The sequence below is a fragment of the Salminus brasiliensis genome, chromosome 13, assembly GCF_030463535.1.
Source record: "Salminus brasiliensis chromosome 13, fSalBra1.hap2, whole genome shotgun sequence".
NCBI lineage: Eukaryota > Metazoa > Chordata > Actinopteri > Characiformes > Bryconidae > Salminus > Salminus brasiliensis.
Window position 1 is genome coordinate 2,598,557 of NC_132890.1, and position 17,003 is coordinate 2,615,559.

At 42.3% G+C, this 17,003-nt stretch overlaps 2 protein-coding genes across 2 annotated transcripts; one reads left to right on the forward strand and one right to left on the reverse strand.

Moving 5' to 3' along the window:
* The first annotated feature begins 5,446 nt into the window (after positions 1 to 5,446).
* LOC140575078 (deoxyribodipyrimidine photo-lyase) lies at positions 5,447 to 13,000 on the forward strand. Its single transcript, XM_072695218.1, has 8 exons — positions 5,447 to 5,721; positions 6,465 to 7,227; positions 7,329 to 7,501; positions 7,607 to 7,691; positions 7,775 to 8,007; positions 8,492 to 8,686; positions 10,599 to 10,824; positions 11,351 to 13,000. The coding sequence occupies exons 1-8, from the start codon at positions 5,509 to 5,511 to the stop codon at positions 11,860 to 11,862; spliced, it is 2,400 nt and encodes a 799-aa protein (XP_072551319.1). The 5' UTR covers positions 5,447 to 5,508; the 3' UTR covers positions 11,863 to 13,000.
* A 13-nt stretch (positions 13,001 to 13,013) lies between these two features.
* Positions 13,014 to 16,254, reverse strand: gcsha (glycine cleavage system protein H (aminomethyl carrier), a). The gene is made up of 5 exons (XM_072695225.1): positions 16,102 to 16,254; positions 14,810 to 14,889; positions 14,605 to 14,668; positions 14,351 to 14,482; positions 13,014 to 13,753 (listed from the first exon to the last, which is right to left on the reverse strand). The coding sequence occupies exons 1-5, from the start codon at positions 16,250 to 16,252 to the stop codon at positions 13,656 to 13,658; spliced, it is 525 nt and encodes a 174-aa protein (XP_072551326.1). The 5' UTR covers positions 16,253 to 16,254; the 3' UTR covers positions 13,014 to 13,655.
* Between the last annotated feature and the right edge of the window lie 749 nt (positions 16,255 to 17,003).

Here is a 17,003-nt window from a genome sequence, read left to right on the forward strand (position 1 = left end):
CTATGGAGCCATGAGCTGGTGGTCTCTATACGAAGCTTAAATTAGCTATGGAGCCATGAGCTGGTGGTCTCTATATGAGCCCTTAAATTAGCTATGGAGCCATGATCTGGTGGTCTCTATACGAAGCTTAAATTAGCTATGGAGCCATGAGCTGGTGGTCTCTACACGAAGCTTAAATTAGCTATGGAGCCATGAGCTGGTGGTCTCTATACGAAGCTTAAATTAACCTTAAACAAACAGGGATACTTTGCTGTCAAACCATGAGCTGGTCTTTAGATGAGTCTTTATACCAGCTATGCAACCATGAGCTGGTGGTCTCTATATGAGCCCTTAAATTAGCTATGGAGCCATGAGCTGGTGGTCTCTATACGAAGCTCAAATTAGCTATGGAGCCATCAGCTGGTGGTCTTTATACGAAGCTTAAATTAGCTATGGAGCCATGAGCTGGTGGTCTCTATACGAAGCTCAAATTAGCTATGGAGCCATCAGCTGGTGGTCTTTATACGAAGCTTAAATTAGCTATGGAGCCTTGAGCTGGTGGTCTCTATACGAAGCTTAAATTAACCTTAAACAAACAGGGATACTTTGCTGTCAAACTATGAGCTGGTCTTTAGATAAGTCTTTATACCATCTATTCAACCAAGAACTGGTGGTCTCTATATGAGCCCTAAATATACTATGGAACCATGAGCTGGTGGTCTTTATACGAGCCCTTAAATCTGCTATGGAGCCTTGAGCTGGTGGTCTCTATGAGAGCCCTTAAATTAGCTATGGAGCCTTGAGCTGATGGTCTTTATTTGAGGCTTAAATTAGCTGTAGACCCCTGAGCTGGTGGTCTCTATGAGAGCCCTTAAATTAGCTATAAAATTATGAGCTGGTGGTCTCTACATGGAACCATGAGCTGGTGGTCTCTATACAAAGCTTAAATTAGCTATGGAACCATGAGCTGGTGGTCTCTAGGTAAGCATTTTACTAGCTACAGAATCATGAGCTGGTCTTTAGATGAGTCTTTATACCCGCAATTCAACCAATCAGATTATTCTTTATACTTGCTATATAACCTGAGCTGGTGGTCTTTAAACAAGCCCTTAAATCTGCTATGGAATCATGAGCTGGTGGTCTCTATGTGAGGCTTAAATTAGCTTAAGAACCACAAGTTGGTGGTCTCTATAAGAGCCCTTACATTAGCTATGAAATTATGAGCTGGTGGTCTCTATGTGAGATTTAAATAGCTATGGAACCATGAGCTGGTGGTCTCTATATAAGCCCTTAATTTTGCAGTGAAGCCATTAGCTGGTGGTCTTTAAAAGGACAATCTGCAAAAGTGGAGGCCAAAGCACTGCACCCAATCCAAATCTTCCTGCTCATTTCCATGGCAATGCCTTGTTCTTCGCTCTCCTCCGTGTATGTCTTGATTACTTCATTCCTCTTGACTGATCCCTCTCCTGCCTTCTGTTATCCCTGCATCTATCCCCCTCACTGTCCTCCTCGTACACCCCTACTGTCTTCAGAATACCTTCACCTGAATTGAGGAGTAGTAAACAGAGACGCTGTAGTTAATTAAACCTAACAGATACTCTTGGGTCGTTCTGCATGCTGTTCAGGTCAAGGGCCATTGCAAAAGCTTCAGTCGATGGTGGTTTTGAGGTGCATTTTGGATCATTACCTGTTGTAGGATAAGGTAGGATCCACTCTGCTCAGCTTCAGCCTCTTCACAGATGGTTTCACATTTGCTTCCAGCCACTGGCCGGGCAGGATACATCCACCCTATCCTTCACAGTTGGCAAGGTCTGCTTTTCATGAAATGCATGAAATGTTTCCAAAGCTCATCCGGCTTCTCTGGATGTCCTTTAGCGTCTTATCAGAGCATTTCTATCATAGAGATTTTTGGGACCTTCACAGTTCATGTGAACTGCCATTTCTTACTAATATTCCACAGTGAAAACACCCGGCTATCTTCTTACGACCCTCTCCTGCCTTGTGGACATCGGTTACTTTCAGTTTCAGATCTTTAGACAGGTGAGGAGTCCACGTTTGATGAGTGTAAACACACGGTTTGAAGAGTCTGAATGTTTATAAAGCTCAGAAATGTTCATTTCTGCTTCTATTTTATTTCTAATAAATTCTAATTTCTATCCTATTTTATGATTTGCCTCAGGCCTGGTTTGCTTATCAGGGTTTAAGACCTGGTCAAAAAAGAATTGAGCCTTTGAAAAACTTAGAAGGCCCAAATTTTATCATTTTATTTATTTATTTTCCATTTTTATGTTCTGAAAGAGATTGATTAGCTACAGCGGGTGTGTTTACTCTGTCCCAATTACACAAAAAAATGGGCCAATGCCCAAATATCATGATTTACTTTTCACTGGATATCATGTGATATTGTGTGACTGTGTGATAAAACCTCCTGTTACAGTTTTCACTGTTTACTGAGGCTGACTCTCTCTTTTTCCCTCTATATAATTACTGCTCACTCACCTCGCTGGGGAGCAAAGTTTAAATAAAGACCTGATCAGATTCTGCGAGGTCAGTAGGACAGAGAGAGAGAGAGAGAGAGAGAGAGAGAGAGAGGGCGTTTCTCCACTGTATTGATCTACTGTCTGTAAGGCTTGTTCTGCTGTCTAAACATTATTGATTACTCCTCCCTCAAGTATAGGTTCCCTGTTCAATTTTCATTTTCCAGCTATTTGTTCCTCTTTAAAGGGACTTGATTCTGCTTGTAAGTCAATACACATGAAAGAGAAAGGCTTTTATGTTGTGCGGTTGACAGACAGAGAAGTGAGCTGGGTTTGTTCTCTACCTGTTCTAATAGGTTTCATATAGTAACAGCTGGTTCAATAGTAATCTATTATTATTACTAATAATAATAATAATAATAATATTACATCTATTATCATTACTATGGTAATCATGGTGGTGCTGTGTTTTATTGTCTTGGCTTTATCACCACCTACTGGCTTGACTATGCATTACTGTTTGATAATTAGAAGTGTATCCCAAATATAAACCCAAATGAGGGAAAGAGACTGTCACAGACCGTTCCAGGCTTTAGACAAGGCTGCATTTAACAAGAATAGAAATTAAACAGACAGAAAGCATGACTTGCCTGAGGAGCATCCTTCAGTAGAACTGCGTTCGTCAGTGTTCTGCTGATTCAAGGACTAAAAGTGAGAAGAAATAGACAGTTATGGAGTCAAACAATAACTCAGTTGCTCCACTAAACTGCTGTATATCACATAAATTAGAATACATGCAATTCCCTTATATGCAACCATACCATATATATACAGCTCTAAAAAAATTATAAGAGACTTTATTGTTTTTCTTAAATCTGCATCTCTATGTGTACAGCAAACATTTTTTATTCCTGGTATTTCATCAAACAGAGCTGAGTTATCTGAATCTGCAGACTATGAACAGCATAAAGTCCCAACAGCAATGTGAGAGACTAGTGGAGAGCCGGCCGAGACAGGAGAGCTGTGATTGGCCGTCGAGGTTATTTCAGCATAGTGATTTCTGAATGCTCTCAGAGTTCAGATATTAGCACTGTGTTTAAATCTGAATAATAACTTCTTTACTTTATAATTATTATCATCATTTATCTGCATTATTTGAGCAGCTGTTTTGAGCAGTTGTCATTTCTGCAAATTAATAAATAAATAAATGTTTTAAATTGTAATATTTTATTTGGAATTTGGAGGAAATGTTGTCCATGGTTTATGAAATACAGCACAAATGTTCATTTTCCTAAAACACACAGTTTGTTATCGGATTGTGAAACGTGTAGTTATCGTGATAACATGCTTTTCTGAGCATATTGTGGATATTGTCAGGGCTTAAAGCCCATTTTATTACGAAGACTGTAATTAGTGCTGTTTAATTGGACGAGATGCAGCACAAGTAAGTAAAAGGTACTGTAATAAGTATGGGAGAGTATTTGGATAGGTTGGAAGGTTTTTTAAGAATCTGCCTCTACTGGTACTGCATTTTATCTGCATGTCAAAATATCATGATAAATATTGTGTATTGTGAAAATGTCTATAAATATTGTGATATTTTTTATCATATTGCCCACCCCTAGATACAGACATATATTACAAAATACATATATATTCTCTTATATTCAACATGTATTTGTCAGATATTGAAATATATGCCACATATTTGTCAACTTATTTGGAACTATTATTTTATTTGAAATAAACAAATAATATAATATACATATATACCAATATCTGACAAATATGCTGGATACAAGAGAATGCCATATAATCTAATGTAGTATAATTTATTTATTTATTTGGGGGAAGTGTTGTCCATGGTTTATGAAATACAGCACAAATGTTAATATCCCTAAAACTCACTGCCTATAAACAGTAAAACCAGAGACACTGATCATGTAGGGTGGTCTCCTATTTTTCTAAATATACACTAAATATCCAAATGTCTACTGAAGGCACTGAACTACTTAAAGCTGCACCCATTGCTGACAGATGTGCAAATGCACACACACAGCTGGTCTAGTCCCTGTAGAGAAGAAACACTGCCAATAGAATAGGACACTCTGCAGCAGATCAGCATGACCTTTTGAGCACTGAGCTGTGGAGCAGTGGAACTGGGTGATGCCTTTTAGAAAGAATTGGGGTTGGGGTTAATGATCTCACTAACTCTTGTCGCTGAATGCAATCAAATCCTCACAGCAATGCTCCTTCACAATCTAGTGGCAAGCCTTCTTCCCTGGATAGTAGAGACAGTAACTCCAAAAAGCAACATAAAATCCTTTAAAACCCTTGATTTTGGAAGAAACGATGAACGAGCAGGTGTCCCAATACTTTTGTCCATATAGTGTGGACGCCTCAGCACGAGCTTCATGAGGAGAAATGCTAAAGCGCTAGCGTAGTGTAAACCCTTGAAACTCGGACTGGCTACATGTGAATTATTTAATTTATAATAAATAAAATTAAGCAAAAAGTTAAAAGTGTAAATTCTGTAAATTATTTTGCGTAATCTCGGTTCAGTGGACAATAATATTTCAGTACCTGAGGAAGAACGTCCTTATTAATTTAGCTACTTGCTGTTAAGGAAGACTTGCACTATTTTAATACTTCCATTAGAAATAATAAAATTTTATAAAACTATTTTTAAAAAACTATTTTTGCTGCACGTGCTCTTCCTGCGTTTTGTAAACATGTGCTTCGCCGAGGAGGCGGAGCCACGTGTGACGTTCCTGTCCGTGATTGGTCAACTTAAGAATATCGGTTTTACCAAAAATAAAGAAAAATAAAATATGCCTGGTTAAAATGACGTAGAAATGTCATTAAATGTCAGGTTTAATGGACCGTTTTATAATTATCTTTAAATATAACGTTTTTACAGAAACCGATAACTGCTTACGAAACGGGCCGGGTGGAGCTTGCGTAAGCGCCCGGTTCAGCTGGTCTGCCGAGTCTCAGTTTGCTGTTCTTTGCGGGATCCTGGACTTGATGATTGACCCCTTGTCTGTCAGTGATGTCAGTAGCTAAAGTTTCTGAGGTCCGGTCAATGCTCAGGGACCTCCTGCTGGGTCTGGAAGACGCCGAGGGCTTTTTCTGTCTCTGCCTTTCTGCACTGGGGGAGAGAGACACTCTAGCTCTGTTTCTGGACCTGATTAAGCCTCTTGCTTCTGGACATGTTCAGCTGTACAGCCAGCTCACTACCATCTTCATGAACTACTTCTCACGGGTAAGACTGATTAAATTGCTCGTTATTAATATTATTATTATTATTAATAATAATAATAATAATAATAATAATAATTGACCAACATAGTCTACCAGAATGGCAACCAATATGACCAAGCTTGTTGCCCAGCATGACCAAGGTTATTGACAAGCATGACCATCATGACCATGCTGATTGACCGGCATGATCATGAGCACTGGTCAACTAGTTTGATAAAGCTGGTTGACCAGTTTGGTCATACAGGTGGTCAAACTGGTTAACCAGTCTAGTCATGATGATAGACCAGCTAGACCATCATGAAAATATATGCTGATCTGGTAGCTGGAAGAGGTAAGCTGGTATGCCTGGTCCCCCAGTGTGACCAAGGTGATTAATCAGCATGACCATCATGACCATGAGCACTGGTCGACTAGTTTGGTCATACAGGTGGTCAAACTGGTCAACCATTTACCAAACTGGTCGACCAGCTTGACCAATCTACTCATGATGATAGACCAGCTAGTCCATCAGAATATGGTCCATCATGAAAATATATGCTGATCTGGTGAAGAGGTAAGCTGGTATGCCTGGTCCCCCAGCGTGACCAAGGTGATTAACCAGCATGACCATCATGACCACTCTATTGGATGACATAGACTCTCAATATATTATCTAGTGAAACACATCAGAAGGTCAGATCTTTAGAGTAATAATGCAGTAATATACAGTCTGGACCTCTTTTCATTGTTCTGTTTTACCACCAGGATGATGAAGAAGCACTCGAGGTAGCCATAGCTCTGTCTCTCCATGACATCACCCACAGAGATGAACCTTCTAAAGGCAGGAGCTCCGACCAGCTGTCTGAAAGGGTATCAGAGAACAGTGAGGCTGGAGATCCAGAGAAACCCGTGCAGAAAGAATGCACTCTAAAAGACATCGGGCCCCAAAGAACCACCACCGTTATGAAGAAGGAACATAGTCCAGGCCCATCATTGGCTGCAGATGACTCAGCGAAGCCAAAGAAGTCACGGAGGCAGCGGAAAAAGCAGCAGCTCACGCAGAATCCATCAGCCCCTCGGCCTGTGCTGCTGTGGCTCCGACGGGACCTCCGCATGTGGGACAACCCAGCCCTGATTGGCTGCCTCGAGTTAGGTGCACCCATCATACCTGTATTCCTGTGGAACGTCACGGAGGAGGAGGGGTCAGGGGTTACTATGGCAACGGGTGGAGCTAGTAAGTACTGGCTGCATCATGCGCTAGTGTGTCTGAACCGCTCCCTCGAGGAGCGCGGTAGCCACCTGGTCACCCAGAAAGCCGAGCCATCCTCCTTAGCTGCCCTGCAGGCACTGGTGGCGGAAACGGGGGCAGGAGCAGTGGTGGCCACAGCGCTGTACGAGCCGTGGCTCAAGGAACGGGATGAGGGTGTGTGGGCTGGGCTGGAGAAACAGGGCGTGAAATGTCACATATACCACTCCTACTGTCTCAGGGACCCCTACACCGTCAGCACAAAGGGTGTTGGCCTGCGAGGTGGGTCTCTGTACAACAGTGAGATGTAATAAAAACGAATGGATAGAATTACGAACATTCTTCTAAATGTTCTCCTTTATAATTGTTTATTTCTCTGGCAGGTATTGGCTCTGTGTCTCACTTCATGAGCTGCTGCGATCAAAACCCCGGCCCTGGAATAGGCACATCACTGGATGCCCCCAGTGCTCTGCCTGCTCCATCCTCCTGGCCACAGGGATGCCCCCTCACACAGCTGGAACTGGCTCGGATGCCCCAAAGAAAAGATGGCACTGAAGTGAGTTGTCACAGTTGATTTTATCTAGGAAAATCTGGATGAGTTCATGTCACATAAGGAAAATAAAAAAAATAAAATAAATATATATATATATATGATTGACAGATTGACTGGGCAGCAAATATTCGAAAAGCATGGGATTTCAGCGAGGAAGGAGCTCAGGTTCGACTACAGACCTTCTTAAGAGATGGTGAGAGGAGACACTCTGTCTGATACATCTGCGGAAAAACACAAGGATTAGACTCTGCCTTCTAACAACCCACTGAATTTCAGGTGTGTACCGCTATGAGAAAGAGTCATGTCGAGCAGATGCTCCGAACACCAGCTCTCTGTCTCCTTATCTTCACTTCGGGCAGCTGAGCGCTCGCTGGCTGCTGTGGGACGCTCGAGGGGCTCGTTGCCGGCCTCGTAAGTTTCAGCGTAAGCTGGCATGGAGAGATCTGGCATACTGGCAGCTCTGCCTGTTCCCTCACCTGCCTTGGAAATCCCTTAGGCCACCATACAAGGTAAGGGTCATGTCTGCTTATGTGTTTAAAATATATAAAAGTATTTGGACACTTGGAGACACTTTTATGACCTCCCATTCTAAACCCATAAGCATTAATATTAATATGGAGCTGGTCCTCCGTTGCTCTAAGCTCTACCAGCAGCAGCAGGTCTGGAGCTCTGCTGCAGTTACTGAGTCAGTTGGAGGCTTTTCTGCACTCTGTTCTGAGCTCAGCACTCGGCCCTGACCCCGCTCTGTACCTTTACGTGGTCTGACAGACACTCTGTGGCACTTGAGTTGCTGCATGGCCAGGTGCTTTATTTTATACACCTGTGGTAATTGGACTGAATGAAACACCTTAATTCAATGATTAAGAGGTTTGTCCCAATACTTTTGTCCATATAGTGTAACTGAATGTGTCTTCGCTATGTTGATATGACTAGGGTTAAATAAGTCAATACGTTCGATTATAGCTTTATTTTCCTGTCTTTTTGTCTCTGTAGGACCTCCGTTGGAGTTCAGACTGCAATCACCTTAAGGCGTGGCAACGTGGACGAACAGGATACCCGCTGGTTGATGCAGCCATGCGGCAATTGTGGCTCACTGGCTGGTTGAACAACTACATGAGGCATGTGGTTGCATCCTTCCTCATTGCCTACCTCCACATTGCCTGGCAGGAGGGATACCGCTGGTTTCAGGTGAAGAATAATGAGAAATATGATCCAAAATTAAGAAAAAATGCTTTAGGATGCTTCAGTTCCTTATTTATTATCAACACTTGGCCCAGGCCTGAGATTTTTCACATAGAACGACTAGATAGGTGCCTGTGATTGGGATGAAACACTCCATTTCATAAATTGGTAACAGTTTCTTTTTATAATTTATTTACCAAGCATTATAATTATTCATTATGATCATTATTCATTTTGAGTATGAAATTGGAGCTCTGTTATGTGAAAATCACTAATAATTGCCTTAGTAGGTGTAATGATGCACAGTAAACACTTACCACCCTGTTTTTTGCTACTACACAGTCTATTTAGTGCTGGTTAGTCTTTAATTGGTAATGAGTCGAACCCATAGCACCTGAAATGTCCAGGTGGGCAGCCGTTATTTCACCCCCATTTAAACCAAACACCGATAAACTGACTTCCTGTATGGACTAAACTCACACTGACACAATAGAGATTTAGTCTTATTGAATAACCAAAGTATCATGAATAGATTCAGAATTAATGATGCCAAGTGACTCATTAAACACTTATTAAGTGCTTTTTTTAGTCTGTAATTAGTGACGAGATTGACGTCACTTTAGAATAAGGAACACAGCTTGATGAAGTAGTAACTCAATAAACCAATAACTCAATAAACTCACATAAACCTGCAATAAAGCTGACACTATCCAGAGCCCACATGAAGCGAAGTGCTGCCAATCACACAGTAATAACAGGTAGGTTTTAGATAATAATAATTCATGTGGTTATTGTGCATTATTACAACTAATAATGTAATTTTCCATATAAGAGCTCCCAATTATGTACTAGTAAAAGTAAATAATGAATAAATCTTCATGCATGGTGAATACATTTATATTTATAAACCTTAATAAGCACACTTTGTATTGTTTAGTATCTTAAAATCTTATGCATGAATTATTCATAATAAATATTTATTCATTGGATTGACCTTCAATCACAGTTATTATTAATTCTGATGCTGCAATTTATGCCCGTCTAAAAGGGCACTACAGACTAGGGATGCACCAATCCGATACTAGGATCGGGTATCGGCCCGATACTAACAAAATTAGCTGGATTGGGTATCGGATCATTTAGCCGATCTATGGAACCGATCCATTCACTGAACCTGATTCCTGCACCGCCAGGCTTCATTCTAGGCTTCATGACTCAGGTTACAGACCTAAAACACAGCTCATAGCAAACACCAGTATTTACCCTATCCAACCAGCACTCACCTGTCATCAACTATGAGAAAGTAATCCAACTCAGAGCTAAAATTCACACACATCGCCTTCAGCAGCCTACTCTGTTTACTCAAGAGGATAGAGGAGAGGATCTCTCACTCACACACAGGCACACATGGCCAACGAAAAGTGTCCAAAAACAACTGATTACTTGTTTTTTTGCCACTAAATATCAAAATATCTGGTCTCACAGACTTCGAATTTCAGTCAATCCTGATGTCTTATGATCTTTCCCACATGATGAAGTATATGGTTTATTCAACAATGGTATCGGATCGGTATCATGGATCGACCGATATGCCAATATTATGTATTCATGTCGGTATCGGAACTGAGAAAGTTGGATCAGTGCATCCCTACTACAAACACAGCTGCTTTAGGAGCTTATTTGACATGTGGTAGCTGTTAAAGTCATTATTTACTGCAGATATTAGATGTAGTGAATATAGTTACTGGAGAAATACGTCTCATATGATGTGTTGCATTGTTGTTCTGCTGTAAGTCATGCTGACTGAATAGACAACAACTCTGTCCAGAAGTTTGGAACATCCATGGGCCCAATTTGAAGTTCTGCAGGCTATCACCTGTGTTCTAAAGCCATGCATTCCCTATTGTCTTCACTCTAGGACACTCTAGTGGATGCAGATGTTGCTATAGATGCTATGATGTGGCAGAACGGAGGAATGTGTGGTCTGGACCACTGGAACTTCGTCATGCACCCTGTGGACGCAGCATTAACCTGTGACCCCAATGGGAACTATGTACGGCAGTGGTGCCCTGAGCTTAAGGGCCTGCCAGATGACCTCATCCATAAGCCTTGGAAGTGTCCAGGCTCTGTACTACGCAGGGCAGGTGAGTCAGGATTACACCACATGTCCAAATGTTTGTGGACACCCCTTCTAATGAATGCATTCAGCTACTTTAAGTTGCACCCATTACTGACACGAGTGCAAATACACACACACACACACAGCTAGTGCATGTAGATTAACATGAACCAATTGGCACCATGCTGCCTAATACCAGGTGTAAGCTAGAGGGGTATAAAGGTGGGGTGGTGATCATAATCCAACATCCTGACCTCACAAATGCTTTTGTGACTGAATGCAATCAAATCAAATCCTCACAGCAATGCTCCTCCTTCTCCAAAATCTAGTAGAAAGTCTTCTTCCCTGGACAGTAGAGACAATCACTCCAACAAAAGCTGGACAAACTCTTTTTAATACCTTTGATTTCAGAAGAAACGATGAATGAGAAAGTGTCCCAATATTTCTTGTCCATTCAGTGTATTTGCTTGAGGTCATATGAAGTTTGGTCTTCAGTTGTGGTCAGTGGGACTAAACAGATGTCTCTCCTTAATCCACCACTGTGCATGAAGGTATAACTTTGGGCCAAACCTACCCTGAGCGGATCGTGGTTGACCTGGAGGAGCGGCGTGCCCAGTCACTGCAGGACGTGGCGTTGGTGCGGAAGCGTTACCGTGAGTATGTGTGCCAGCAGTCAGGCTGTGACCTAATGCCTCTACCCGCCAAGCTCGTCCAGGAGGCCATGGGCAGCACGAATGACATAGTCAGACGTGGAGGGAATGAGTTCCTGCTCCCAGTCATCACACGAATGGAGTTCAGACTGGAGCCTGAAGATACGGACCGGCAGGCCAACCCATACAGCGCGGTCCTGAAAGGCTACGTCAGCCGCAAGAGAGACGAGAGAGTGGCCTTCCTAAACGAGCGCGACTTCACAGCCAGCGTGATGTACGAGAACGCTCAGAGGATAGAGAGGTTGGAGAAGAACCACTGCATCCTTGAAGAGCTCCAGTGCCCCCCTGTCAGTAAGGGGAGAGGGCGGCACCGCAGCGTCAGGCCTGTGAGCGGTGCTGCACAACACAGATAAGAGAGCACCTGAGACAAGTCAGTGGCATTTCAGCAGTCACTGTTAGACCCTGTAAAGAAAGGTGACTTTCAGAAGTGTGTGTGTGTGTGTGTGTGTGTGTGTGTGTGTGTGTGTGTTTTAAAGAGCAGATAAACTTTGTTAAGGAGTGTGAATGGTGCTGCAGCACAAAGATTAAAGGACCTGGGGAAAGTCAGCGGTATCACCCCGGCTCGTATATATTTTGTTTTATGAAACCATTAAAGATGATTTTCCTTCTTCATTAAGACTGAATGACCTCTAGAGTTCCCTGTAGAGAAGAAGTACTGCCAATAGAATAGGACTCTCTATCATGAACCTATTGGCTCCATGCTGCCTAATGCCAGGCGTGGGCTAGAGGGGTATAACGCCCCCCAGCATTGAGGAGCTGTGGAGCAGTGGAAGAACTGTGTTCTCTGGAATGATGATGGTGGTGGAGCTCCATCTGTTACTTTTGTAATAAGCTGGAGTGGCGATAATCATCCAGCACCCTGACCTTACTAACGCTCATCATTGAATGCAATCAAATCCTCACAACAATGCTCTTCCACAATCTAGTAGAAAGTCTTCTTCTCCGGACAGTAGAGACAGTTACTCCAACAAAAGCAGGAGAAACAATGAGCAGCAATGAATGAGCAGGTGTCCCAATACTTTTGAACACAGTCACATTTTTTTTTACTGTAGAACCTCCAGATCTCATCAGAACAGATAAAGCAGCTGAACATAAATCCAGTAAAAAGGAGAAACAAGAGCTTCTCATTCTGAAGAAAGAAAGTAGTGAGATCTTGTCGGTGAGCTAGTCTGAAGAACAGAGCTCGGTTCCTCCAGGTTTCTCCTGGACACCCCCCAGTCCAGCCAGCACAGCGTGGAGGATGTGTTCAACTCCATCAGCAGCAGCAGCTCACCTGATTTACCATCATTAAGCCCTGATTTACCACCAAACCAGGTGTTGATCTGAGGAGAACTCTAAATAATACTAGACTCCATAAGGAGAACTTTGGAGATGTTCTACTGATGAACACAGTGATGGAGAACCTCCACCACTTTCTGTAGGAGTGTTATTATTAGTGTTTATTCTAATATCAGTGGAGATGAGCTGCAAATATATGAATAAATGAAAACTCTGACAAAATGCGTTTGAGAAATGGAGTAGTCTTTTAATAAGTGTTAATCTCCACCTACCAGCTGCTGATTTTACACCTGAATGAGCAAGAATCAGATCAACCTTTGGTCACCAATTCCAACTGGACACATGGAGGACGCACCTCTTCCTCTACAGGACCTGTCTTTCAGACCAACTAATACTCAGAGTGCTCTTCTGTGTGCCAAACTCTAGTCTGTTGTACAGACCTCGTACATTTCACTGTCCCAACATGCTATTGGCCAAGCCTGACTGCACAACGGAAGACTGTACCGAGCCATTCCTTTCCTTCTACAGTGGATAAACAGTTGGTTATTGCGACTGCCTTAAGGTCTCTAATATACCTAAAACAAAAACAAATCATTAAAATGATGGATTTCCCAAATCTGCACCAGCCTTTTCCCTCCCAAGTGGTCCCCTCCATGCTCTGTGTGAGACTGAGAGGGGCTGACAGTTACTGTGTGTTAGGTCTACACTATCTAAACAAAAAGCAGCTCTAAACAGAGGAGTCAGTAGTCAAGAAATGGCCAGTCCACAGTTGACCATAGTCTTTTTCTTTTTTTTTTTTTCCTCGTTCATCCAAAAGGACAACTCATGCACATGTAAAACTCATACATGCCATTGTTCTAATTAGCCACTAGTCCTCTATAGATCTGATGTATCTCTCATAGGCGGCTTCATCCATTAGAGCATCCACTTCTTCTGGTTTGGATATAGTCATTTTGATCAGCCAGCCTGCAGAATGCAAAAACACCAAGTTCATCAGTTATGCAGCAAGCTGTAGTATTTACAGTATACACTGACCAGCCATGACATTAGCAACACTGAGAGGTCAACGGTCGGCTCTTGAAGGTGATGTGTTGAAACATACTCAGACACTTTGACAAGAACTAGACAACTGGGTCAGAACATCTCTGAAACATCAGGGCGGGTGTTGTGGGGTGTTCCCAGTATTCAGTGGTCAGTTTCTACCTAAAGGTCTTCAGCAAAAGAACGGGTCATGGGCACCAAAGGCTTATTGATGCTCATGGAGGTCCCACCTCACAACTTACAGGGCTTGCTGAATCTGAAGCTGCTGCTAATATGTATAAGGCTTGGTGTCAGATACCATGGGACTCCTTCAGAGGTCTTGTGGAGCCCATGGGTGGAGCCCATGCTTTGAAAGGTCAGGAGGACCAACTCAATATTAGACAGGAGGTGCTAATGTTATGGCTGATTGGTGTAATCATCGCAATGGAGCTACGACAGCTAAGCATTAGTATTCAATATGTTTAAGGGAGCCAGGGAGGCTTTTTAATTAAGGAAGGACCGGAATGAAGAATAACTTCTCACCATCTTTGTAGCAAGACTTGTTGACCAGTCCGGGATTGTCAGATAGGGCATCGTTGACCTCCGTCACCTCGCCCGTTAATGGGGAATATAGCTCACTAGCTGCCTTAACACTCTCCAGAGCTCCAAACTCATCTATACAAACACAAACCAGGACAAATATGACCGTTTATGACAGTATATGGTCACCTGTTCACTGTACGCTGCATCGTTAGCTGGCTTGTGTGCAAAAACACACCCAAATATGTGACTCTTACCTGACTGCGAGAGCTTCGTGCCAACTTCAGGCAGACCACAGTAGACCACATCGCCCAAGGCCTCCTGAAAGCATTATAATCAGTATGAGACTCAGTGGCTGCTTCTACACACACAATTCAATTACACAAGAACTGAAGCCAGCTGTACTGTCCACTGTGCACATGACACGACTCTACTAACTGACTAGTGACTCCCTCAACCCACCTGGGCAAAGTTACTGATGCCAACGGTGCCGACGCCATCTTTCACTCGTACCCACTCGTGCTTGTCTGTGTATTTTAGTGCTGCAGAGGGAAACGCATATGTTATAAAAGCAGTTTTCATGTCAGTAACAAGCAACATAGGCGGCTTGACAGTAGTACAATACACACAGTGCATGGACAAAAGTATTGGGACACCTCTTAATCATTGAATTCAGGTGTCTCATTCAGCCTCAGGTGTATAAAATCAAGCCTCTAGTCCTGCAGTCTGTCTTTCTTCCACACATCAGTGAAAGAACGGGAGGTTCTGAAGAGCTCACTGAGCTCCAGCGTGGTTCTGTATGTAATAGGAGACACCGCTGCACCAACAACAAGTCAGCTGGTGAAATTTAGACCTTCCCTTCTAGATCTTCCTCCATCAGCTGTGAGTGGTGTTATTATTGAACAGTGGAAGAGTTTAGGAGGAACAGCTCACAGAGAGCAGCTCAGCCACCGAGTGTCTGTCAGACCACGTAAAGTTACAGAGCGGGGTCAGGGCCGAGTGATGAGCTCACACTCATGCTTACACAACATGTCCAAATGTTTGTGGACAGCCCTTCTAATAACTACATTCAGCTACTTTAAGTTGCACCCATTGCTGACACAGATGTGCCAGTGCACACTTACAGCTTGTCTAGTCCCTGTAGAGAAGAAGTACTGCCAATAGAATAGGACTCTCTGGAGCAGATCAACATCATGACCCTATTGGCACCATGCTGCCTAATAATGCCAGGTGTGAGCTATAGAGGGGTATAAAGCCCCCCAGCATAGAGTGTGTTCTCTGGAACGATAATGATGAGGGTGGCGCTCCATCCAGAACTTTTGAGATGAGTTGGGGTGGAGTGGTGAGCATCCAGCATCATGACCTCACTAACGCTCTTGTGGCTGAATGCAACCAAATCCTCACAGCAATGCGCCTCCCTCCCTAGAAAGTCAGTAGAGACAGTTACTCCAACAGAAGCAGGAGAAACTCTTTAGTGCTCTTGAATTTCAGAAGAAGCCAGGAATGAGGAGGTGTCCAAATACTTTTGTCCTGAGCTTTCTGCTCTCTGTGCGGACTCCCTGACACCGGCCATGAAGTTCCAGGTAAGAGTCTGGAGGCTGCTCTGTAATAAAAACCCACACGGTGCTGAAAAGCGTTCGCCTCCTGAGGAGGAGGAGGAGGAGGAGCAGGGGATGGAGGAGAGGAGGAGGAGGAGGTGGAGGAGGTGGAGGAGGAGGTCACAGGCTGCTAAACACAACCGAGATTACTGATACCTGCATTAAAGCGAGGAGTCACTGACAGGTCCCTTTTAAAACATGTCCCGGGCAGCAGTCGGGCGGCAGGCGAGGCGAGGGGAGGGGAGAGTTTGGGGAGGGAGCGAGAGAAGCGTGCAGAGGCACAGCGCAGCACTGCATACGCCGCCATCTTCCCCTCTTACGTGTAAAGCAGGGGACCAGCCGCGTCGCGCCTTAATTAGGTCACCGCTGATGGCGGGGATTATTTTAGGGACTAAAGTTATTTATTTATTTATTTATTTATTTATTTATTTATTTATTTATTTATTTATTTATTTATTTTTCCATCCTCTTTACAAAATGTTTTTACTCTTGGTGCACATTGTTTTATACATTTATTATTTCTCATATATATAAATATATATTACACGCTGTTTCGGTAAAAAAAAAAAAAAAATTAAATAAAAAATAAATACAGCGTTAAAGTTATTTATTTATTTATTTATTTATTTATCCTCTTTACAAAATGTTTTTACTCTTGGTGCACATTGTTTTATATATTTATTATTTCTCATATATATATATATATATATATATTACACGCTGTTGATGTTGTGCAACATATGTTTGCTTTCGGTAAAAAAATTAATAAATAATATTAAATAAAAAAATAAATACAGCGTTAAAGTTTTTTATTTATTTATTTATTTATTTAACCATCCTCTTTACAAAATGTTTTTACTCTTGGTGCGCATTGTTTTATACATTTATTATTTCTCATATATATATATATATATATATATATATATATAAAATATATATATATAAATAAAAAATAAATACAGCGTTAAAGTTTTTTATTTATTTATTTATTTTAGTACGAATTCATAATCATAAATTAAAAGCATCTGAAACTAAATAAAGCAAAACAGTATCTGAAA

What these genes read in the sequence shown, in the direction of transcription:
- LOC140575078 (XM_072695218.1), top strand. Translation starts at nt 5,509, where the DNA reads ATGTCAGTAGCTAAAGTTTCTGAGGTCCGGTCAATGCTCAGGGACCTC. An exon ending in CCCTTAGGCCACCATACAAG is followed by an intron (nt 8,008 to 8,491) that starts GTAAGGGTCATG and finishes TTGTCTCTGTAG; the next exon opens with GACCTCCGTTGGAGTTCAGA. An exon ending in AGGGATACCGCTGGTTTCAG is followed by an intron (nt 8,687 to 10,598) that starts GTGAAGAATAAT and finishes TCTTCACTCTAG; the next exon opens with GACACTCTAGTGGATGCAGA.
- gcsha (XM_072695225.1), bottom strand. Translation starts at nt 16,252, where the DNA reads ATGGCGGCGTATGCAGTGCTGCGCTGTGCCTCTGCACGCTTCTCTCGC. An exon ending in CACGAAGCTCTCGCAGTCAG is followed by an intron (nt 14,483 to 14,604) that starts GTAAGAGTCACA and finishes GTGTTTGTATAG; the next exon opens with ATGAGTTTGGAGCTCTGGAG. An exon ending in CAAGTCTTGCTACAAAGATG is followed by an intron (nt 13,754 to 14,350) that starts GTGAGAAGTTAT and finishes TGCATTCTGCAG; the next exon opens with GCTGGCTGATCAAAATGACT.